Here is a 21,738-nt window from a genome sequence, read left to right on the forward strand (position 1 = left end):
TCTCCCATTCAACACTAAGCTGGTGAAAGTAGGGGCTACTGCTACCCCCATTTCCACCTTATAAATCTGATGGTTGAAATTGTTATTGAATCAAAAGAAATTAATTGCTAATGCTGTTGACAACGGCATTACAAGAATAGTGTTTTTTTTGGTTTGATACACACACACACACACACACACACACACACACACACACACACACACACACACACACACGCACACACACAAATGCACAGACATGTGCACATGTATATTGTCTGACTTTTTGCAGCTTGAAAACAAGATCCCAGAAATATATTTTGTTTAATCACGAGAAACTGCTTGGGAAACAAATTATGACAATGAAAATTACAGAGCATTTGCATAATATATAGACAGAAAGCAATATTTAAGACAATTTATGAGGAAGCTACACTATGTGTTATATTAGAAAGAAGTCAGGTAACACAACTTGGAATTATAAATCACAGGTTTGAAGAAATGTAGGGCAGTGTCAAAGAAATATTGACAGTCATAGATTAGTGATGCTAATAATGATAGATTGTGTCAGAGCAATATGAATGCGTGCTTGATTGAACACATTGACTGCCCAAGTGACTCAGAAGCTTGGCCTGAAAATTGAACAGGAATCATTGCTCAACATTCATTAAAAAGTATTAACATTAATAGTCTGCCATTTGGATGCATTTGTGTTGTTTGTGCAGTCATACCCCTAAGCAATCAGTACGAAGCTCAAACAACATATTACTTTAACTATGTGTGAAATGTAACTTTTATTTCAGGAAAATTGGAGTCTGTAGCAAATTGATTTCAGTAATATAAAGCATAAACATTGTGAGTAGGCATCTAACATGTTTCTCTTTTTTATTTTTATTCCAATTAGTTTTGCACTCTCCCATTAGTGATGGGTAATTATCTAATTACTCTACAATGTCAGACCATTTGTCTAAATTATTTACAATCTAGTGGGACATACAATTTCTTTGAAGCTATTTAAGTAGTTTGTCAAGGATGAAAAATTAATTTCTTATAGCGGTATGATATTTATTGTGTGAATATATTACATATTAGCAATCAGGGTGATACATAATATAATCAGATTAACTCTATCTAAGCTAAATAGGTAGTCCATTGTCACAAAATGTTAAATCAATAACTTTGTATAAATGGTAATTTGTTTCACTTTAGAATTATACTGACTTCATTTTCACAGCTTTTCATGATTTTACAGCAAAAGCAAATCCATTCTGCTTTACTATATATCAAAGAGGATTCAAATTAGTATACATCCCTTGAGGCATAAGTGGAGACTTCATGCAGTGATAGTGTTTTGTTGCTAATGCAAGTGCAAGAATAAGAGTCATAATGTATCTTAAAGTGTATTATCTTCCAGCAATTACCAGCAAACCTGTCATCTTATCCTGAACAGTATTTATTTTTAAATTATAGACTACTAAGTGAGAAAGTGTCCTTATATACCTTCTGAAAAGCTATATAACTGACAGAACTATATATTCATCACAGAAACGCATTGTTAATTCCAATGGAGAAAAATGCAAGTTTTGGTAGACTTTAAATGGTATACCCAAACATAGTGTCAATTTTCAGAATGCATTCTTTAATTGCAAATCATTTAATATGTGATCTCAGCGTAACTTTAAAAACAGTAAAGTATTAACATACCCCCTAAAAAATTAAATCAAAATATGGTTTTATCTGCCAGCGTTAATACTCGTATCTAATTATGTAATGTGCCTGTACAGCAAGTTATATGACTTTTGTTTTACAAAAATGTTCAGGAAATATCTTTGGGCATTTATTTTTTAATTTAATTAATAATTTATTTGTTTATAAAATATATATATTTGTTAAAATGTTTAAGCTTGAAGCTTCAGTATCTTACAAAGTATAATTATGCTTAAGGTAATGGAAAGCAGAGAGCAGCCATATTATATAAATAGAAAAAAAGATAGTGTTGTTAAAAAGACTAGATCATAATATGTAAACTGTAAAGTTGTGATTACAATTGTTAGGAACTCTGGATCATTTTGCATGTACACGATAACTTTTGCTTTCCACTTAGCAGTCTGAATGCATCAACACTTAGTTGCTTCATAATCTAAGGATAAATGTGTTATTATTGCTGGCTGCTCTAGTTTCTTCTCAGATACAAAGACAGGACTTGGGCAAATCGTGTCCGCTATATGTGGGTGAGTGTATCTGTATGCTTGATGTCACCGGCTGTCATTTTCTTTGGGACTAGTTGACCTGCTGTGCAGCTAACCCTTGCCTGAATCAACTGTTTTCCTGTAGCTCTGAACAGGAAAAACAGATATCAGAAAATGAATGCCTTACTCACTAGTATTTTACTATTTATTTAACCATAAATAGTAGTCAGCACTTTCTGTACACTATTTTTCTGTAATACTCTTTCTAGTGAGTACCATAGTACCAGATTTCATCAAAATTCCTCTCTGTGTCCATTGTTGTACATTTCTGTTCATCAGTTTAAAGTAAAAGTAAAGTAAGACTTCATTGTCGTTCATATAATACTACTGAAGTGCACAGCAGAATGAAATGTTGTTCCTCCAAGCTCCTGAATAACATGTATCATGTATAAAAAACAAAAAACATGAATCATGTATTAAAAAAAATGCAGAAGCATGGAAGCAAACTCATACACAACAACAGCAAAGTCCCAAGCAATCATAGGCACAGAAGCTTCACCAGACATGCTCGACTCATTTATGGTGGTGCCCGACAGTGACCAGTCAACCTCACCAACTCTACTACCTCCATTCAAGTCCCAATCAGATCCCCTTCCAACCAGTAGAACTCAAAAACTCAGATCTAACTTAGATTCAGATCCAGGTTCAGTTAAAAAAAAAAAAAAAAAACTGTAGACATGAGCCATGCTTCCACCACAAGAAGCCCTGAACTGACCTAACCAAACTGATGATCACAGTCTTCCCGATCCTGAATGACCACAATCTTCTCCATTTACGTCATCTCCCACCACATCTCTATACGAGCAACACTCGAAATCTCCATCCCGTCCTGTTCCATCTGACCAATAAAAACTTAATCTGGATCCTGCAGACAACCGAATCCCCATCCATCCTCCACCAGCACAACTCTCACCCAAAGTCTTGAATGTCCACAACCAGTCCAACCACTCCAAAAATCCAACATTCTCAGCGATCCAAGCAAGACACCATGACTGCATCCAACCGCACATCTGACCACTCCAAACAGACTCCAGAAATGGAAAACAAATGGATGTCAACCAACAAATTACTACACAAACACAGAACCCAGAATGGGTGCCAGAGAGGCTGCTGCCACACAAGGTTCTGCCATATTTCACCTGTTTTTGTCATAATGTTTAGAGGATTCTCATGCTGTGGTACTTATTGACAGGATGACTGTTTGGTAAACTTATTGTTATTTATTAGAGCATTTTGAAGTATATACTTGATCTGATTTTCTTCTTTTTGCTTTTTTTTTTTTTTACTTTTGTTGCTTTGACAAACTTAGCAACTGATTCCCTTTCTCTGTGGTTGTACAATGTTAGAGTTAATATATATATATATATATATATATATATATATATATATATATATATATATATATGTAGCAAGGAGCCTGTCATTACATCCCCACTTAGGGATTACAGACTGATTACTCCCTGTAAGAAAGATCCTTCATTGCATTTTTGAATTGCCATTTATTTTTACTCATTATTATAATAGGGGTAGTCCTTGGTTTGAGGCAAGATTTTTTTTTTTGTAATTATGGACATTTTCAGGACTGCTGCACTTGAATGGTAGTCCTTGATGGAGCAGACATTTGGTACTGGTCTAGGAATCTATCAGTATGGTCAGATAGTTCATTTTTAAGGTGGTTGGCTAGCATTTCCCTTAACCTCACATCAAAAGCTATGCTTATTAATGGAATGCCATTTCTCCTTACAAAAAGCTTTCTAGAATATATAGTTTACTGTTATTATTCATATAGCCTGTTCAAACACTGCTAAGGTTTGGGAATATATGCATATACTATATTTACAGTGTGTAACAGGAACTGTTTTTCACACTTGCCTATCACTTTAGGGCAAACTATCGGAGCTACTGAGGACCTTCTCATGTTGTAATAGAATTGTTAAATTATGATTGAATGTCTTCTGATATGGTACCCTTGTTTTAAAGTAAGAATGTGGTGATGTGGATAAATATAAATACATTAGCCATTAGTTTATGAAGTGCAGATGTATGAAAAAAGAAAGAGTACTACAAAATATAAATGCAGTTCTGCTGTAGAACATCAGTGGGCTTTCTTTACTGAATATGGAGAATAGTAGTTTAGGAGGGATTATGCAATGGCTAAATATTTGCTAATTATATGACATTTTAGAAATGTGACTCAGTTACAAGCCAATATTCCTAAGAATGATAGTGATGGTACTGAAATGTGCCAAGCTCTGTGTGGAGGAAATAGGTTGAAGACTGTTGTAAAACCATTCTTAGATTTATGGCATGCATTCAAATCATTTGTGCTAACGTTCTCACATATTACTTACATTTCTACAGCATGTTGTGATCCATTAAGCCAGAGAAGGAGGAAAGAAGTGAATGCTTTATTTCTGTCTCCCATCGAGGAGGGTTTTAGATAACTATAAAACACCTTGTGTTGGAGTACATTTGTCATATATGTAGTCCAACAATCATAATCCAAATAAAATAGCATGAAATGGACAAACAAATGTATAATTTAATTTGACTAAATTAAACTTCTGCTGAGGTGTATAACATGCTGACATTTTGAGTGATCCTTAGCTACAAATGAAACAGAGGTTGGTCACTAGGTTCTAGTGATTAACACTGAACTAAGACATGTTATCAATGAATGAAGCATTACTAAAAACACAGAAAAAAAGGTATTTTTGCAAAGGCATAAGACCACACCCTTGAACATATGTACATATGTACATATGAACTTTACAGTTATACAACAATGGGGAAAAGTCAAATCCTCAGTAAAGGCACAGAGCAGTTTGATACAGACAGTAAGACTACTGTACCTAATGAAATGCATTCATTTTTGGTTAGCATTAATTAAGAATGCATCCCAAAACTACTCATGGACTACAATGATGTCCATTCCTCACTATTTTGTCAAAAGTATCACCAAAGATTGTTATGGGAATAATACTTGTCTGCAAGTGAAATCTGCTCCATTGTATGACTGTGATGTTGAAGACAGAAGGCAAGAAGAGGATTTAACCAAAGGAAGTTTAAGAACAAAAAAGGTGGTCTTGCATTTAAGTTTCAATATTAGCAAAATTCACAATAATGTGTATAATTACAGAAGTCATGTAATGTAATGCCACATGAAAAGATAGACTACTGAGCAAATATTAACTGCCCAACCTCCTGTTTATCGGCTCAGTTTGCCAATGTGGAGGATATTTATCAGGAAGTATTTGCACAGGGCCTTTCTAATATCAAAGAAACATTGTGGTATATATACTTCTAAAAATGAAAATTGATGCCAGTTCCTTCATAGGTTCATAGGTGTTTACTAGGCTAAAAACCACAAGGGCCTTTTTAAGCCTAGCCATGCATCCCAAATCTCTGACAAGTTCTGATACCCTTGATAAGTGTAAACATAGGCTTGGGAGATGAAACATTTACAAGCTAGGATCTGTGAGATGAACCCTTTACAGGTTGTCTGTGTCCATTAGTGACATAGGTGCCAAACCAGGGATGACTTTCCTATTCCCCAGCTCTCTAGCCTTATTATTCTTTGGGCAATTTGACACATATATTCTACCAATGTCCAGCTTTGGAGGTTTCACAAATTACATGGCATGATGCAATAACTGTATCTACAGCAGGTTAAATCCTTCATTTCTCCATTCTAATAATCTGAGGATGATATTCACCTTGCAAACTGATGTTTAATAAGTGTTTAATCAGTTACATGATGAGAAGTTGTATATATCGCAGTTAATTGTTCATAGTTGTTTTAGCTGGTACTTGTGCAAATGATGTAACTCATGACTTACATAATTGGCCTGCTCATGCTCCAAATGTGTGCTCTAAAAGGTGTACCAAAGGAAGAGTGACCACTAAAACCCAAATAAAACCTTTGTCCTGCTCACATCCAAAGGAACTGTTAGTGCAGCAAAAGGGTGAGGATAATATACTCACATGTGAAGAGTATGTTTTATGCTGTTGTGCACTTGGTCAATTACTGTGCAGGCTCAGTGTATCAATGAGGATTTATGTATTTGGCTGACAGTTTAGAACAGTTTTTGGCAGACAGCTGTGTTTGTTCTAAGGTGTGTAGTTTCAAGGGCTCATGCATGATCAATCAGATTAAACATAGCAGCAATCATTTTTTGTTAATTAGGAATCAGTTGAAGGTTCTTGCAGCATTTGCTGACCTAAAGTCAGCTATGAATAGCTTTTGCTAATTATATAATAGTTTCCTGTAGTTCCTGACATGTTATATTGCATGTAATTTACTTGCAGTACAGTTGGAAATAAACTGTGTAAGCTACCTGCAAATTATCAGCCATTATTAATAATGTAGTCTTAATATTACAGGTAAGACAGTGTTTCATCTGTGATATACAGGTGGTGGTATGATATTCCATCACTTCAAACTAGTAGCAGAACTGAAATGGCATTTCTGTTGTTATGCTGGGCATAGATAGTAATATCCATTATAACAGAATATTCCTGGTATAGTCCACTCTTGTTTTTCTATGAAGTTTGCTAGCACTATGTCATTTTTTTTGGGGGGGGATGAAAAATATTAAGGGGATTGGCACAGTGATAAGTCATGTCAGAAGCCTCCATAAAGGGCACATTTTCCCTATTCTTATATAGTATACAAGTTTTACTCTGTCTCTAGCTTTTACAGCTTATTGCCTATGTTTTGATTTTTTTGATAGGCAAACCTGATTAAGTTCCCATGCTGACAGTTTCAAGAAAAATTATTACAAAGGGTGCTAAGGAGCATTCAGTGAGCTGGAAGTCAAAAGAACATGAGAAGCAATGGCTGGTAAAAGGGAAACATCCAGTTAAAACTAACAGTACAGTAAAGAAAGGAAAAAAACAGGAATGATCATTTTTAACATGAACATGATGAAGACAGTTCACTGAAATTCATCACCCTTCACCTATTGACTAATACAATAAGATGGTTTATTTTTTGTCTGCAAGATAAATGATTGTAGAGAATGTGAAATGTTGAAAACGAGTTGGGGGAAAGGATGAGCTATCTGCAAAGCTTAGCAATACTTTATGTTCTTGTGTTATTTGGAAGGGTGAAATAGACAATGACAGGTTTTTGAAAGTAAACAAATTTTATCTGGATAGATTTGACAGATGTTACTTACACAAAATTGTTAAATGCAAGTGTGCTAGTGAATTATTTTTCTCAAAGCAAAAAAGAATATGTATTTCATGAGGCATATAGAAATGTACCTATACACTAACATGTATTTTTGCAGTGACTGGTGATGCTTTAGATATGCGGTACTCAAAGTTATAATATATATTAAAGAATAAAAGAAGATAGATCCTTGACATAGCAGTATAACACTGTGACAGTCACATCAATGACCTGGGATTGAACAGTCACAGGATTATAGGAGAAGCAAGCTGGAGAAGCTAGGACTTAACAGTTGGGTAAGTCTTTCCTATCCAGCTGTCAGGAAACAGTCTTGTCATGTCTTGTAACATTTGTACTTTGTTGAGAGATGTTGATAAGGCAACATACTGAAAAAAGTCATGTATCATATCCTTCTGAGCAATGATCTCTGTATCTTGAAACAAGGATTATGTATGTAAGTGATTATGTCTAAGTAGGCTATGGATTGTTGGAGCGTGTGCACATTAGTCTGGCATAGAGATAAGAGGGATTAACTGTCTTTGAGATGAAGGAAGGAGATGGTCAGCAACCATGTGAAGAGAGAAATATATATGCTAAATGCAAATGTAAATTATGTCACTTCATACAGTTTTAGGACATTACAGTAATAGATCAATGAGTTAATCAGATAGCAGCATTTATAAAAAGCACATTTGTCATGCGTGTTTTTGCTCTTTAATGGATCATTTTATGTTGCAGTTTCCATACAAATTTAGTTGCACCACTCAAAGTTTTTGTTTTTTAAGTATTAAGAAATAAAAACATTTACTGATGATTAGTTAGTATTTACTAAGGCAATATGAATAGGTCTGAATACTCTTTTTCATCATTTTTCGTTTGCTAGTTGATGCAAGGAAAGTCGATTATAATGGTAAGGAAAAAAAGCTGCAGCTTTTCTAGATGTCATATTCTGTAAATGTACTCTGGTTCTGTTGCAGAAGGATAGAGCCCTTACTGTGCCCCAGATGACACAGGTGTGACGAGTTGTACAGGCACTGGAAGAGCCAAATGGGAGAGGGGAGGATCTAGGGAGAACCAAGACTACCTAGGCTTCCATTACAAGCAGCATAAAGAGCAGAGAAATCTGTGTTCTTGAAGCAGCATACCACTTGTTCTAGAGCTTGCACATGCACATATATGTACCTCTTGTATGCAGCACTTGCTGAGTTCACAAGGCTGTTGAGGGGTGGGGAGGTTAGAGCATGCTCCTTGTCAGCTGTATGTTACTGCACCAGTGTCTTCTATCTCCTGAACAACCCCATAAGGTGATACAGTTTATGCCCAGGGAAATGAAGGGTGGGTCAGACAGAACTGATGAACCAGAAGATGAGCTGTTGGCAGAAGATGGTCAACTGTAAGCAAGGGGTAAAAAAAAAAAAAAATTAGAAAAAGTTATTTGACTCTGCAAAACTTTTTTTCATTTACATCTTAAAAGAGTGGCATCTATGACTTAAACCTGGGCATCCAGACTGCAATTTACAATATGATGTCCTCAGCATCTGGTGCCAATGTATCCTGCTAAAATTATTAAAGCATTTCATAATGACATCACAAAAAAGTTTTTAGTCAATGTGCATTATGAAATTTCTTATACAGAAAATATGTCAGTATTAGCTCATAAAGCCAATAGTGTATATCCATTTTAATACTGTGATTTACAGTGTTTACAGTATGGGAATAATATGTATTTTAATACATCTGTATTTCAGAATGAAGAACCAATATTTTCCAAAGATAACAGCAAATTTTTTATGACTGTTCCAGTAAAACAAGGAGGTAGTGGAGAATTTCATCATATCGCCATGTTTACATACAAGGTAGGATCACATTCTGTTTGCCTGAAGAACAGCATCTCTTTCAATGCAATATATTTTTTTCTTGTACTCATTTAAGCAAATTTAGGTAGAGCAAATGCCATTATTCATCTTCTTATGACATTTATTTGTTTACTTTGTGCAGTGGCACTTCCATTTGCTTAACTGCACAGATGTGCTCCTCTCTTTAGTACACGTCAAAGCTATTACTCCTCATTTAGAAATAAATTTAAGTCTGAGTCTGCTGTTTAAACATTTACAAAACTCCCAGCATTGCCATTCAAGGGTCAACAGTGTTTGATAACATGTATCCATCTCATTATTCCTTTTCAATAGTCTGAAAGGACAATGGGGAAAAGGATTCATCAAGTTTCATTTCAAACATTTGTTCCGTATCTTGAATTAAAAAGTACAATATTTGATAGCTCTTATAACAAAATGAATGTATGCATGTTTATAACTGATGTCATCCAAGTCTTTTGTGCTTATCTTTGTCTGAGAAGTCTGTGTTTTAGAACTGAGCATCAGCCTTGTACATAAAGTATAAATGCATTAAATTTCTTTAACATAGACCATACCCCTCAACCTCTAAGAGCATGACATCTAAATAGGATGGGGTGACCAGATGACCACAGATTTTATCAAGAACAGATCAAGAAATATGAGGTATAGATTTGGACATTCTGAGAAAATCTGGATTGTTGAAGGGTATGACAAAGACTGCTACCACACAGATTCAGCAATGGAGGTATGCTGGATATGTGTTGCAGATCAATAAAAGCATGAGTGCAGACTAGACACCCTTGGACTGATTAAGAGTTAGGGTACTGAAGCAGCCAGACAGGGAGAGTGAGAATGACTGATGGATGCAGCTTATCCATCCTGGAGAAGGGATGGATTAAAGCTGATGTTAAGCACAGGCTGATAAAGTAGCTGGCATCATTATGGGCTGAAAAGCTGCACTTTAACAAGCATCAGGTTTCTGTGCTGTAGCTAGGGATAGGCACAAGAGGCAACAGTGTGCATGTCTCATTGAGCTTGGTATTGTGGGATTCATGTGCAATTCAGGCTGCTGAAAGGAATAGGTGGCTAGGGAATAATTTCTCCAAACTATTTACAGTATAATAGCTACAGTGGTCAGCCCCCCCCCCTCCATAATATGTCCTGAACACCAGAATGAAGGGAGCAATGAACAGGCTGGTGTAAAAAGGGGAATTGTCTCAACAATGGACAGAAGACAAAATAAGACAAAAATGTATAATTATGGAATGTAATTTTTGACAAGAGTCTTTTAAAATTATTTCAGTTATTGACTTTTCGGACTGTAGAAATTTATTCCATGATCATGTAATATTGAAAGGCATTATGCAATGTGTTTGCCACTTTTTATACAACTAGCATTTTTTTATATTAGCTTCCCCATTTTGGCATTAACCCCCATTAATAGTCTCATAGGTACATGTATGCAGTTTCACTTACTTCTACCAGATACCTTAAATTAATTAACCTTCTTATAAATTATTTTTTTAAATCTATGTTTAATATGACAAACATAATAATAATAATAATTATAATAATACTTACTATAGTACTTTGGCCTTCTTACCATTACCTGGTCAACCCACTCACCCAGCTGGTTGTGCCATGCTTCTGTTGGTAGTCATACCTGTGGCAGCGCAAATGCTCACTCAACTCCTGCCAAATTTTTATCTTTTTCATCTGGAATCACTGTGACTCACTTAGAAGGTAGACCATTGTTTTGTTCTTATTATTTGTTTGACCAGCTCAGAATGGGGCCTCATGCCTTCAAAGGTGGTGCCATCATTCAAGGTGCCAGAACCAGAAAGTAGAAAGTATGAGCAGGGCTGTGGTTCTCAGGTTTAGAACCACTCCCTCTGTTTTGTGATATATCATTAACCTACCCAGTTGTCCACCAGGGTCATTATTATTGGAAAGTTTGGTTTAACCAAGAAAACTTTGTCACATACATTTTTTTAAGGAATACATTCACATTCCATTTATATGATGAATAAATAAGTATCCAATCATCATTTTTGTTAATATAATTTACGACTGCTGGGCATTGAATTAGCTACCTTTTTTGAGTATTATACCTAAATCCCATTTATTCATGCAGTAAAGGAATGGTATTATTTATTTATTTAGTTAGTTAATTATTGGTTTTGGCGGAGGGGCAGAAATAAATGTGCATCATTATCAATTTTTATTAATATTAAGTGGCTTGAAGTGAGAAGGTGTGCCAAAAGATATTAGATGAACAGAGATTATAATTCATGGTTATGCAAATTACTTCATTTTATTTTTTCACAAATATGTTCAGCTTTGAGCATATATAAGGCTATCTGCCCTTTCCTGCAGCATGATAGGGACTTCTGAAGATTGCTGCAGACTCTGCTTCTGTCTGCATCTCAGTCACATCATCCCAAGACCAACTTGCTTGCATAGGTTACTGTACACCTTTGCATATTACTGCTATTCATAGAGAAAAACATAAAATGGCATACTTGGCATGCAGTGAGGGTAAAGGGACATGAATGTATGTGAAATAGTTTAACACCACCATATTAACCTGACATTACTCAATTAGACAGCCAACAACTTAGAATACCATGGATTTTTAAAGTAAGAAAAAATATTTGAAATATTCTAAATTAACATGACACACTTTAAAAAAATATAAAATGAATGAGTTCACTTCAATAAATGTTTGTGCTATTGATATGATGGGCATATTACAATGGTTTTCACGAATACTGCAAATATGTCATTTGTAAATGGAAAAGCATTACAGCAGTAGTGGAAATGATTAATACTTGTGATGATTTCTGAATGTCAGTGAATAAGGAAAAGTCACAGAATTATGAATACAAGACATTTGTAGGGGCTAGGGATAACAAACTGATTGATTTGCTGCTGTGAACGCATTATGGTACTGCAGACATTACTGTAGCCTGACTTTACTTGTTTGGACTGAGATTTTACATGTATATATAATTATGGGGTTTGTGTTACCTACCTTTTTTATAAGGATAACAGGCATGCTTGTCATTCTTGTGTTGTTTAAATTGATGATTACAACAAAATATTTTTATCTATGTGGCAGTTTTCTTTTTTGAAGTAATGATGCAGAACAAGATGTCAAGGCAGAGAAATGATAACTTCAGCTATGAGGAAAAAAACGCATCCTCATGGCAGCACGTAGGACATATAGTAAAGTCAAGCATGTGCTGACATCACTGTCTCACTTGTACAGGAGGAAAGTGCATGACTATCACTAAACCCAGTAAAACACACTGAGGATGATGTCAGACATTCATAGGTAACAGTGCCCACAGTGACAACGTTATAAAGGGGAGGCAAATGCAGGAACTGGTTATAGCTACCTCAGGAAACAATTAAAGCACTGGTTGACCTGCAGCAAGTGTGCTGTGAAATTGTTAGGGCTCAGAGCGCTGCCACACAGGGTAAGCTGGGAATGGCCAGAGTCCCCCAGGGTATGCATGAGGAGTTCCAGTACTAAAAGGAAATGACACAGACAATAATGCCATGGTCACACTGATTTTAACTGTGGTGGCACACCAAGCATCAGTGGCTGCCTCAATTCACACACCAGTTCAGACTTACCAGACTCAAGTAGGACTTCACCTTGGAAGGGGAAGATGATGGGGTAATGTCCAAACAAATGGGGGTAAAGTATTGCATTTAATCAGGGAACAAGCACAAGAAAGTACATGCAGGCTTCTTCAGTGTTTGATGTCCCAGTCATGATCCCACAGCACTGTCAGATAAGTGTCTGCAGGATCACCAGCACCAAGTAGATCACAACATCGGACCAGTTTTGCCATCCATGACAGCTCCTCTTCAACATTGCTTGCATTATCACTTAGTGTATCTTTAGGAGATGTGTATGACATGTCTGACCTTGACCCATCCATCGTGATTCAAGTGTGAGATTTCTATTACTTAAAACTTAACCGTCACAAACACAGGTCAAAGTCTAACTCCTAAAGGAGAAATAAAGGGATGGGGGGACTGAGTACACTTTTCAAATGTATGCATTGCATTCCTGTATGTAATCTTACTGCTTGAAAGCTCATGGAACTGTGGTCTGTGTGTCATAACATATAATTGCAGTCATTACCACCAATACTCTGTACATTACCTTAGTTATTGTTGTCAGTTACCTACAAGCTAAAAGTAGTAATACACATCATGGAAATGTTGTAATGAGAAAATTATACACTAAAATGAGTATCCTGCCACATAAGCAAGCACTGTTACCACTTCACCCTCACCACTACACAAATCATGATATGTTTTGTCTCTGAGACCACAAGTTATTGTGCATGACAAAATAAAATAATCTGATGTGCAGTACCTCAACAGCCAACATTCTTTAAACTGAGAAAACATTGCATAATGTAAAAAAAAAAACGGTTAAGTATGTTTTCATTCAAATGTAAGGTATGAACTCATGCTAATTACTACATTAATAGTTTTTACTAACTGAAACACACGAGGACCATCAGTATGTGCAGATTTGGATAAACAACCTCACTAGAGTTTATTGTGCAAAACAGTTAAAAATATCATTATTACTTATATGATGCCTTATGACATCGTTGAACAGAAGTCATTGAGATTTAGGCATGATGTTTACAAACAATAACATGAGTAACTATTCTGAAATAAAATAAATAAATAAATAAATAAATAAATAAATAAACACATAATTATGTAAAGATGACAAGAAACATAAGTGAACAGTGATGGTAGACCACACATCACACAGCATAGTCCAAATATATCATTGCTGCATACATCAATTATACTCTGTATTTGTTTACAAGAAGGTAAACATTAGCCTGAATGTCACGGTTCATAATTATGGACTAAATACCACCTCTTAACCTATGCAGTGTGCCATATGCCCTGCTTGAGCCTACCACATGGGGTTCCTTACTACTGCTGCCAACTGGTCATCATGAGTCATTTTGGGACTGGAACTAGGATCTGCAGAGACAGCATGAGACAGTTCACCACCTGACTGGCCCATGATCATATCATGCAGAATTCAACATGCAGTGAACATACTGCTGGCACTAACTGGGTCATACTGAAGGGCACCCCTCGTTTTATCCAGGCACCTAAAATGCCTCATCAGGAGGCTGAAGACCCTCCATTATGAGAAAAGCATTTGCAATCAGGAAGTGTCCAGGATTGTTAAAAATAGCCATAGCTGTTTCACGGCTCACACCATTTCAGCATATTGCTCCAATGTAGTGCAGCTTGCCCTGTCCCATCTCCTGATCTAAAACCCTCACCTTCTTTCTGAACTAACCCACTGTTTCTGATCCAGTACAAATCCCAGGTTTTTCCTTGCCTCTGTTACTGTACTCAGGCTACATACCTGCGTAGCTCCTAGGGCCTGACTGCTTGTTTTCTCAGATACTTTCTGCTGCTGCTGCTACTGAGTTGGCCCCACTCCATTCACCCTCGCTACACTCGGGCTCACTCTGCTCCCCTACCCTCCCCCCAATTTCCACTCTCCCCCACATATCCTACATTCATTTTTCACCATCATGTCTCCTCCCACCTAATTGACCAATCACACTGCATACTTACACTCTCACCTCTTACCTTCCACCTTTCACACCACTTCTCCCACCCATAGCATGTACTACACACTCCCTAATCCCTCCCTTTTCTTTCCCTTACCTACACACCCACATTACACACCATTATTTTACTCACATCCTTCTAAACTCCCCTCTTCACTAAGCACTCTAATCATGCACACATATGTAATAATCATTGCATTTCTTTTACTACTTGCTCTCCTCACATCATACTATTTCAATGCATACCATGTCAGACCAACTTCTACCTCCTCCTGCATTGATTACTCACACTCTGATACTTTATTCTCTAGCATCTCTCCTTCTTTGTACAATACCTCCATCTCCCACTTTTTCCACTATAAAGTATTCCAAATAGATCCCCCTCTGTAACCTTAAATCCGAAATGTCATTCATTTCAAGCAAACACTACCCACCCAAACTCAACTTGCCACAAACTATACTGTTACTAGCTGGCGACATCTACCCTAATCCTGGCCCTACTTCAATACACCTACCTCCTTCCCAACAACTCCCCCTTACTACCCAGCTAACCAGTACTCCCACATCCTCCTCTCCCTCCCCTCTAATAAACACTTATCCATTATGGCAGTTAACATGCAAAGCCTTACTAACAAAATTACTAACCTGCATGCATGAATCTACCAGTATACCCCCACATACTTATTCTTCCTGAAACCTGGCTAAAACCCCACATATCCAACTCTGAAATTCTTCCCCCTGGGTACTGCATCAATCATCTAGACAGAATCACTAAAAAAGTGGGGGTGTAGCAATTCTTTACTCTCAACACTTAACCCTATTCCCCACTACCATTGATCTACCTAATTTTTCACCCAGCAGAAATACTAATATTAAATTATCAACTAAACAACCACAAAAAACTTGCCAATTCTGCCATTTACATTCATCCAGGTAAGAATACCCAAATTCTAGAAAATATTCTTTCCTGGCTATCTCAAAACCTACCCTACAAAATGTTACTTCTAGTAGATGTGAATATAGACTGAAACCCCTTAATTCCCCATCACTTGCCCATAGTATCAACCTGTTTGGCTTCTCCCAATTTATCTCCACCCCTAACAGAGTTTCTAAACACTCCAGTTCAGGCAAAACAATTGACTGAATCCTCTGTAACAGCCCCCAACACTATCACAACCCCACCACACTACCTGATGCACTAAGTGACCATCTACCCATTAGTATAGAGAGATACCCACCCCAGCAACAGAAACCACATCTATATAAAGTCTGTCGTAAACTCAAAGATTTCAAAACCACTTCTCTCAACAAAAGTCTCTCTGCCATAAACTGGACCTTCCTATATTCCCTTCCTCTTGAAGAAGCCATACTCGAATTCAACTGCATCTTTCTAAACACCCTCAACACATTGGCCCCCTCACGCAAAATTAGGATAAAATCTAACTTTGCCCCATGGCTCAGTAAAGACACTCACAAACTAATGCACAAATGAGATAATGCCTGGAAAAATCTGGTTAAAAAGTAAATCTCCCAATCAATTCCAAGTATTTAAAGAACTTAGGAATCTGGCCCAAGAAAAAAATCTACAAAGATAAAAAGTCCTTTTATGCTAAGTCACAAACCTCCACTCATTCAAATCCTATTAATTTCTGGAAAAATATCAACTTCATCCTACATCCTGGTAAACCACAAACCCCGAATCCTTACCTAAACATTCCTCACCATAAGACTGCCTATCTCCATAACCAATTTGTTATAGATTCTATCAGCAAACTGACCAACACAGGCCTAACTCCCACACAAAATCTTCCCCACAACCTAATACCTCATACTATTAGCAACAATAATAGTCTCACCTTTATACCTATTTATATATCCTGTATAAAATCTCTACTCCTTCAACTTAAACCATGTTCCCTCTCTGCAGACAACCCCCCACTTCTTTAAGCTTGCTGCAACTAACATTGCCTATCCAGTCTCTATACTTATTAACTGTTCTATAAAAGAAGCCACTGTACCCAAAATCTGGAAATCCATTTACATTATCCCCCTTCACAAAGGCAGTAACTGTAATGATCCCACAAACTACCAAGCAATTGCCATAATTTCCCCACTATCCAAAATACTAGAAAAGTGTATTCACAATCAAATCTTTAGTTACCTCCTACAAAACAACCTACTCTCCCTTACCCAATATAGCTTCTGACCTTGCCATAGCACCTCTACTGCCCTGCTATCTTTCACCCACACCATTGCTGAATTCAGGAACAGTAATAACTTAGTCTCATGTCTGTTCCTCAACTTATCTAAGGCATTTGACATGGTATCCCATTCCAAACTTCTGATCAAGCTAGCTAACGTCAACCTATCCAGCTCAGCCCTCTCATGGATCTATAGTTACCTCACCGACCGACTTCAATCAATTAAAGGGCAATCCTCCTGCTCTCCTTTCTTACCTATACAAACTGATGTACCTCAGGATTCTATTCTTGGACCTCTCCTCTTTAAAATCTTTACCAATGACCTTCACTCCTCAACTTCCCTCTCCAGCCTCATTCAGTACACTGATGATTCCACCCTTATTACATCTGCTAGCTCCATCACACTTCTCCAAACACACACACAGCAATACTTTCATCTTGTAGAAAATTGGCTAAATATCAATCAGCTTATCCTGAACCCCCCCAGAAAATAAAGCTACTTCTCTGTCTCCCAAAAAATAAAGAACACCTCAAGGCCACTTTCTCCATCTCCTCTCTAAATAACACAATAATCAATGTAGACAATCACACAGAATTACTAAGTATGACTATTGATGACCAGTTAAAATATGACGTACACATTCACCATGCAATGATAAAATAAAAAAAATAAATAATAAAAAACTAGGCTTGTTATAACGCAACTCAAAATTCCTCTCTGCAGTATCTAGACAATCCCTAGCTCAAGCCTCCTTCTTCCCTTGCTTATTCTATGGCTCACCTGTCTTCAACAGTCTTCAGTCCTGTTTACTCTCTAGACATGAGCAGACCTACAACAAAATTGCAAAAGTTGCAGTTAACTTCCCCAGTTCAACTCACCACTGCTTTGCCCTCCATAAACCTCAATGATTTGAATTCTCCCATCACATAAAACTGTCCCAATTACAGCTAACCCACCATATACTTAAACCTACTTCATGCCCCTTCCTCTCAAATGTTTTCACAATCTATTGCCCCCTACGCTCCCTCCAAAGCACTGAAAGATTTCTTCTAGAGACATGTACATCTGAACTGAACATAGGAACTCTCCTATATAAATCTTCCATCTGAAAAATCTGGAACAGCTTACCCTCTAACTTATGAATCATCACTCAAGCAACAAGTTTAAAAAAAAAATTAAATTATTTTTTTAAAACTAACTGGGTATGTCCATGCCAGGATCACACTTGATCATCCTACTCCTGCCCCTTAAATACTGTATCATAATCATATTTAACTAACCTCCAAATTTCCTGTCTGGTTACTGCATAACCTGATGGCACTATTTATAACTACTGTATATGACCAAACAATTTCTTCCAATTTCTGCATGGTAAATGCCTTTCAACCGTGGAATGTATATATCCTTTTTTTTTATTGCCTGAGCTATGATATTTCTTGTTTTTAATTAACATGCCGTTTACTTATTCTTATATTACTATGTTTCCATCTATTACTGGAGCTTTTCTCCTCTTGTCTCCACTGAAAATGGGCTATAACTGCTAAGTTGGACCAACCCAGTTAACAAATGTAAAATAACTAAATAAATAAATATTGATTTGGAACAGGGATGTGATGAAGATCTCTTCTACTGCTGCATTTGATTTATCACTGGTGCCATGAATCAATGTTCCACTGGATATCCAGCATCACCTGAAAAATGTGTTAGAGGAACAAAACAAAGGAAACATTGTTTAGTGTCCATCAATGCATTTTACTATGGATAATACCTAAATGCAATAGAAAAAAGAAAAAAGAAAAATATTTCTCCATTTACCAGCCGCTATCTCTACCTTTATGGCTTGTGGGCACTACTGAGCAGAAACAGTTTCGGCTTGGCCAGAACAAGCAAGTCACGAATAACAGCATTTTTACAGATTGTGAAGTAGATAGGATTGGCTAGACGCCCCCCCCTCCCCTTATATAATGCATCTGCAGACAACACTGAAAAGTGGGAAGATTTCACAGTAAATCTCAAATAAATGAAAGAATGCTTTGTTGGCACACTCTGGGATGCATCATTTCTCATTTACATATCATTATGACTTCATTTTTTATTCTTATTCATGGGCATTGCACATTAGTGACTTCTTTTAGCTTTGCTGCATTCTTTCATGTTCAGCATAGATAGCCTTAATGTGTTCAAATAATGACAATGAATGCCACCTTCAGCAATGTTTATCCTTGTGCAAGATATCTTACCCGAACATCCCATTTCTATTCTTACCTGCATTTGTCTACAACTTGTTTTTTAAGAAATCACATACCTGGAGTTTGAACTGTGAATTTTTCAAGTGTTGTCTTTAGATGCCTATAAATTGTGAATACATTAGGAAGAGAAAGGCTTTGTCCATTCATCCATTGATGGGGTCAGATATGTTCAGGTTAGTATCATTTTATTTATGCAGAGGCAGAATAATAGGTAGACGTAAAATAATAATGTGAGTGGATTGTAAAATTTGTGCATCAAGACAATGTATATTGTTTGGATTCTCTGCAGGATGCTTGCAGGGAGTATGTCCTAGTGTTGTTTGATCATTGATCTACCAAACGTGTATTACTAAAAGTTTCCTGAGGGTCAGAGTTAAATGGAAGTCTCATGCATTTAAATCTCCTTTAATTCTATTTGAACGAGAATTGGATGTATATTTGTTCGCTGGGATAATAGTTTAATTTTGCTGTGCTATTTACTTTTATTACAGATTGCATTAATGTGGCATACCTAAACAAGTCAAGTGATATTGACTTGATAAATAAATTAGACATTTTTTGCACATGCAAACAATTCATGTTCCATATATAATCAGTTGATACATTTGATTGTTTACTTTATTATTGCTTGCACAGGGATTCAAAATATTGGGCAAAATTAAGTGGAGACAGCAAAACTATCACTTTATATATCTAATTAAGATGAACATCTCTGATAGATTATCCAGTATTTTAAACTGTGCTCTGAAAGGTTCATAGTATTAACTGCTTTTGGCTAAAGTAATATGGAATTTGCACTGGCATGGTGGTATTATGCGAAAAGCTAGCTAATATCTAACAAATGCTTTTTCAGCATCCAGACTCAGTACTTGTAAAAGATAATACTCCCTGCTTCAGAATATTGTAGAAAAGTAAAAGAAATGGTTTCATCTTTTCCCGTTAGAGATCGCTACAGTGGATCATCAGTGCGCAGATTGATTGGCAGTGGAGTTCTTACAGTGTTGAGTTGCCAGCCTGGTGTCCAACCTTCACAGAAGGCACACGCACACACCTACCTGCATGAATTTAAAACTCACTTGACCACAAGGACAAGGAGGACATGCAGATTTCGCACAGAAGGCACTCCATCTGAGAGTCGAACCAGAGAACTTCTTGATGTGCTGCGACAACGCTAACCACTGCACTGCCACAGCTGACATCAGAAAGTATTTATTTATAAAGTAATATGCATCCTTGCTGTAGAGGAATACAGTATAACCCAGGTGACCTGAGTTTGATTAGGCATGCAAGTGCCTGTTAGAGATGGTGTAGAATGGGTGGGTATGCCTATACTGGGAATAAGAAAGATGATAGTTGGCAAGTAATGGAAGAAAAAGAGAAAGTAAGGAAACTATACATCTTTTCTTGTTTAAAGATTCAGGTGCCACAGCAACTAATCAAATTTGCTTCATCTAAGCCATAGCCAGGGCTGTATCCCTTAAGTTTCCCGTTATCCATCTATACCACTAGAGTGGGGGATGCAATAAATATTACTTTTTTTATATGACTTATCATGAAAGTAATAGCTGGTAGTAAAATAATTTTGGAATTCAATGTATATTTTTACAGTGTTTCAGGGTATGGTAGTTGTTTCAAAGCATTAAACCTTTGAGCTGTTACGTTATATTGTGCATTCCAGTGTTTCCTTCCATCAGCCTTTCTTTGCTTATCATACGTCTCTGAGCATGTCTCTTATGCAGATGGTTGGGAAACTGAGCAAGATGTCTCAGTCATCTCCTTGTCCATGTCCCTAGTAATTACCGATGACCCTGTAACTGATAAAAGCAGAAGTAAAATAGTATGTTTAAACCTGTACAATATACAGAGAGCGAAACAGTTAATGAGAACACAGAAGTAAATGAGGCGACATCTTATAACAAGACACTGTGAGTCTCATGAGACTGATGTTTGCTTAGGAGAGAAGGCGGACACGGAGGGAAAAACGTGAGTACATAAAATGATAACTTGTAATCTACAAAACACAGACATGGTAGAAGGGTTCATAATCTGTAAATTAACATACCAAATTTTAATCAAAATATAAGAAATATGTCTGTTTCAGAAAGGTGTGTTGACAAATGGAATGACCTTTTTGAGAAGATAGTTAAGTGCAAGTTCACAATCCTGGTTATGCTGCCTAGGATAAACTGCATAATGAATAAACTTAAATAAGCAAAAAAATATACTTCTGTTACATTAATAAGGATGAAAAAGTGAACAATTACCTTCTTGTAATAGTATTTTATATGAGTATACATATACATTATGTTGTTTTAGCAAATTCTAGGTTTAGCAGTCTTTGCTAAGTCATTAGAGAATATTGTTAGTATTATTATTATTATTATTATT

At 36.5% G+C, this 21,738-nt stretch overlaps 1 protein-coding gene across 1 annotated transcript in view; it reads left to right on the top strand.

Annotated features, from left to right (window-relative positions):
- Window positions 1–21,738, top strand: part of DPP10 (dipeptidyl peptidase like 10) — a 3,628,631-nt gene that overhangs the window by 2,953,239 nt on the left and 653,654 nt on the right. Inside the window, exon 13 of the mRNA XM_044074976.1 lies at window positions 9,153–9,260. Within this exon, the coding sequence (XP_043930911.1) occupies window positions 9,153–9,260 (108 nt within the window). The remainder of the gene's footprint in view (window positions 1–9,152; window positions 9,261–21,738) is intronic.

The sequence above is a fragment of the Protopterus annectens genome, chromosome 6.part0 (genome assembly GCF_019279795.1).
Source record: "Protopterus annectens isolate FY-2018-M chromosome 6.part0, PAN1.0, whole genome shotgun sequence".
NCBI classification, from domain to species: Eukaryota; Metazoa; Chordata; order Ceratodontiformes; family Protopteridae; genus Protopterus; species Protopterus annectens.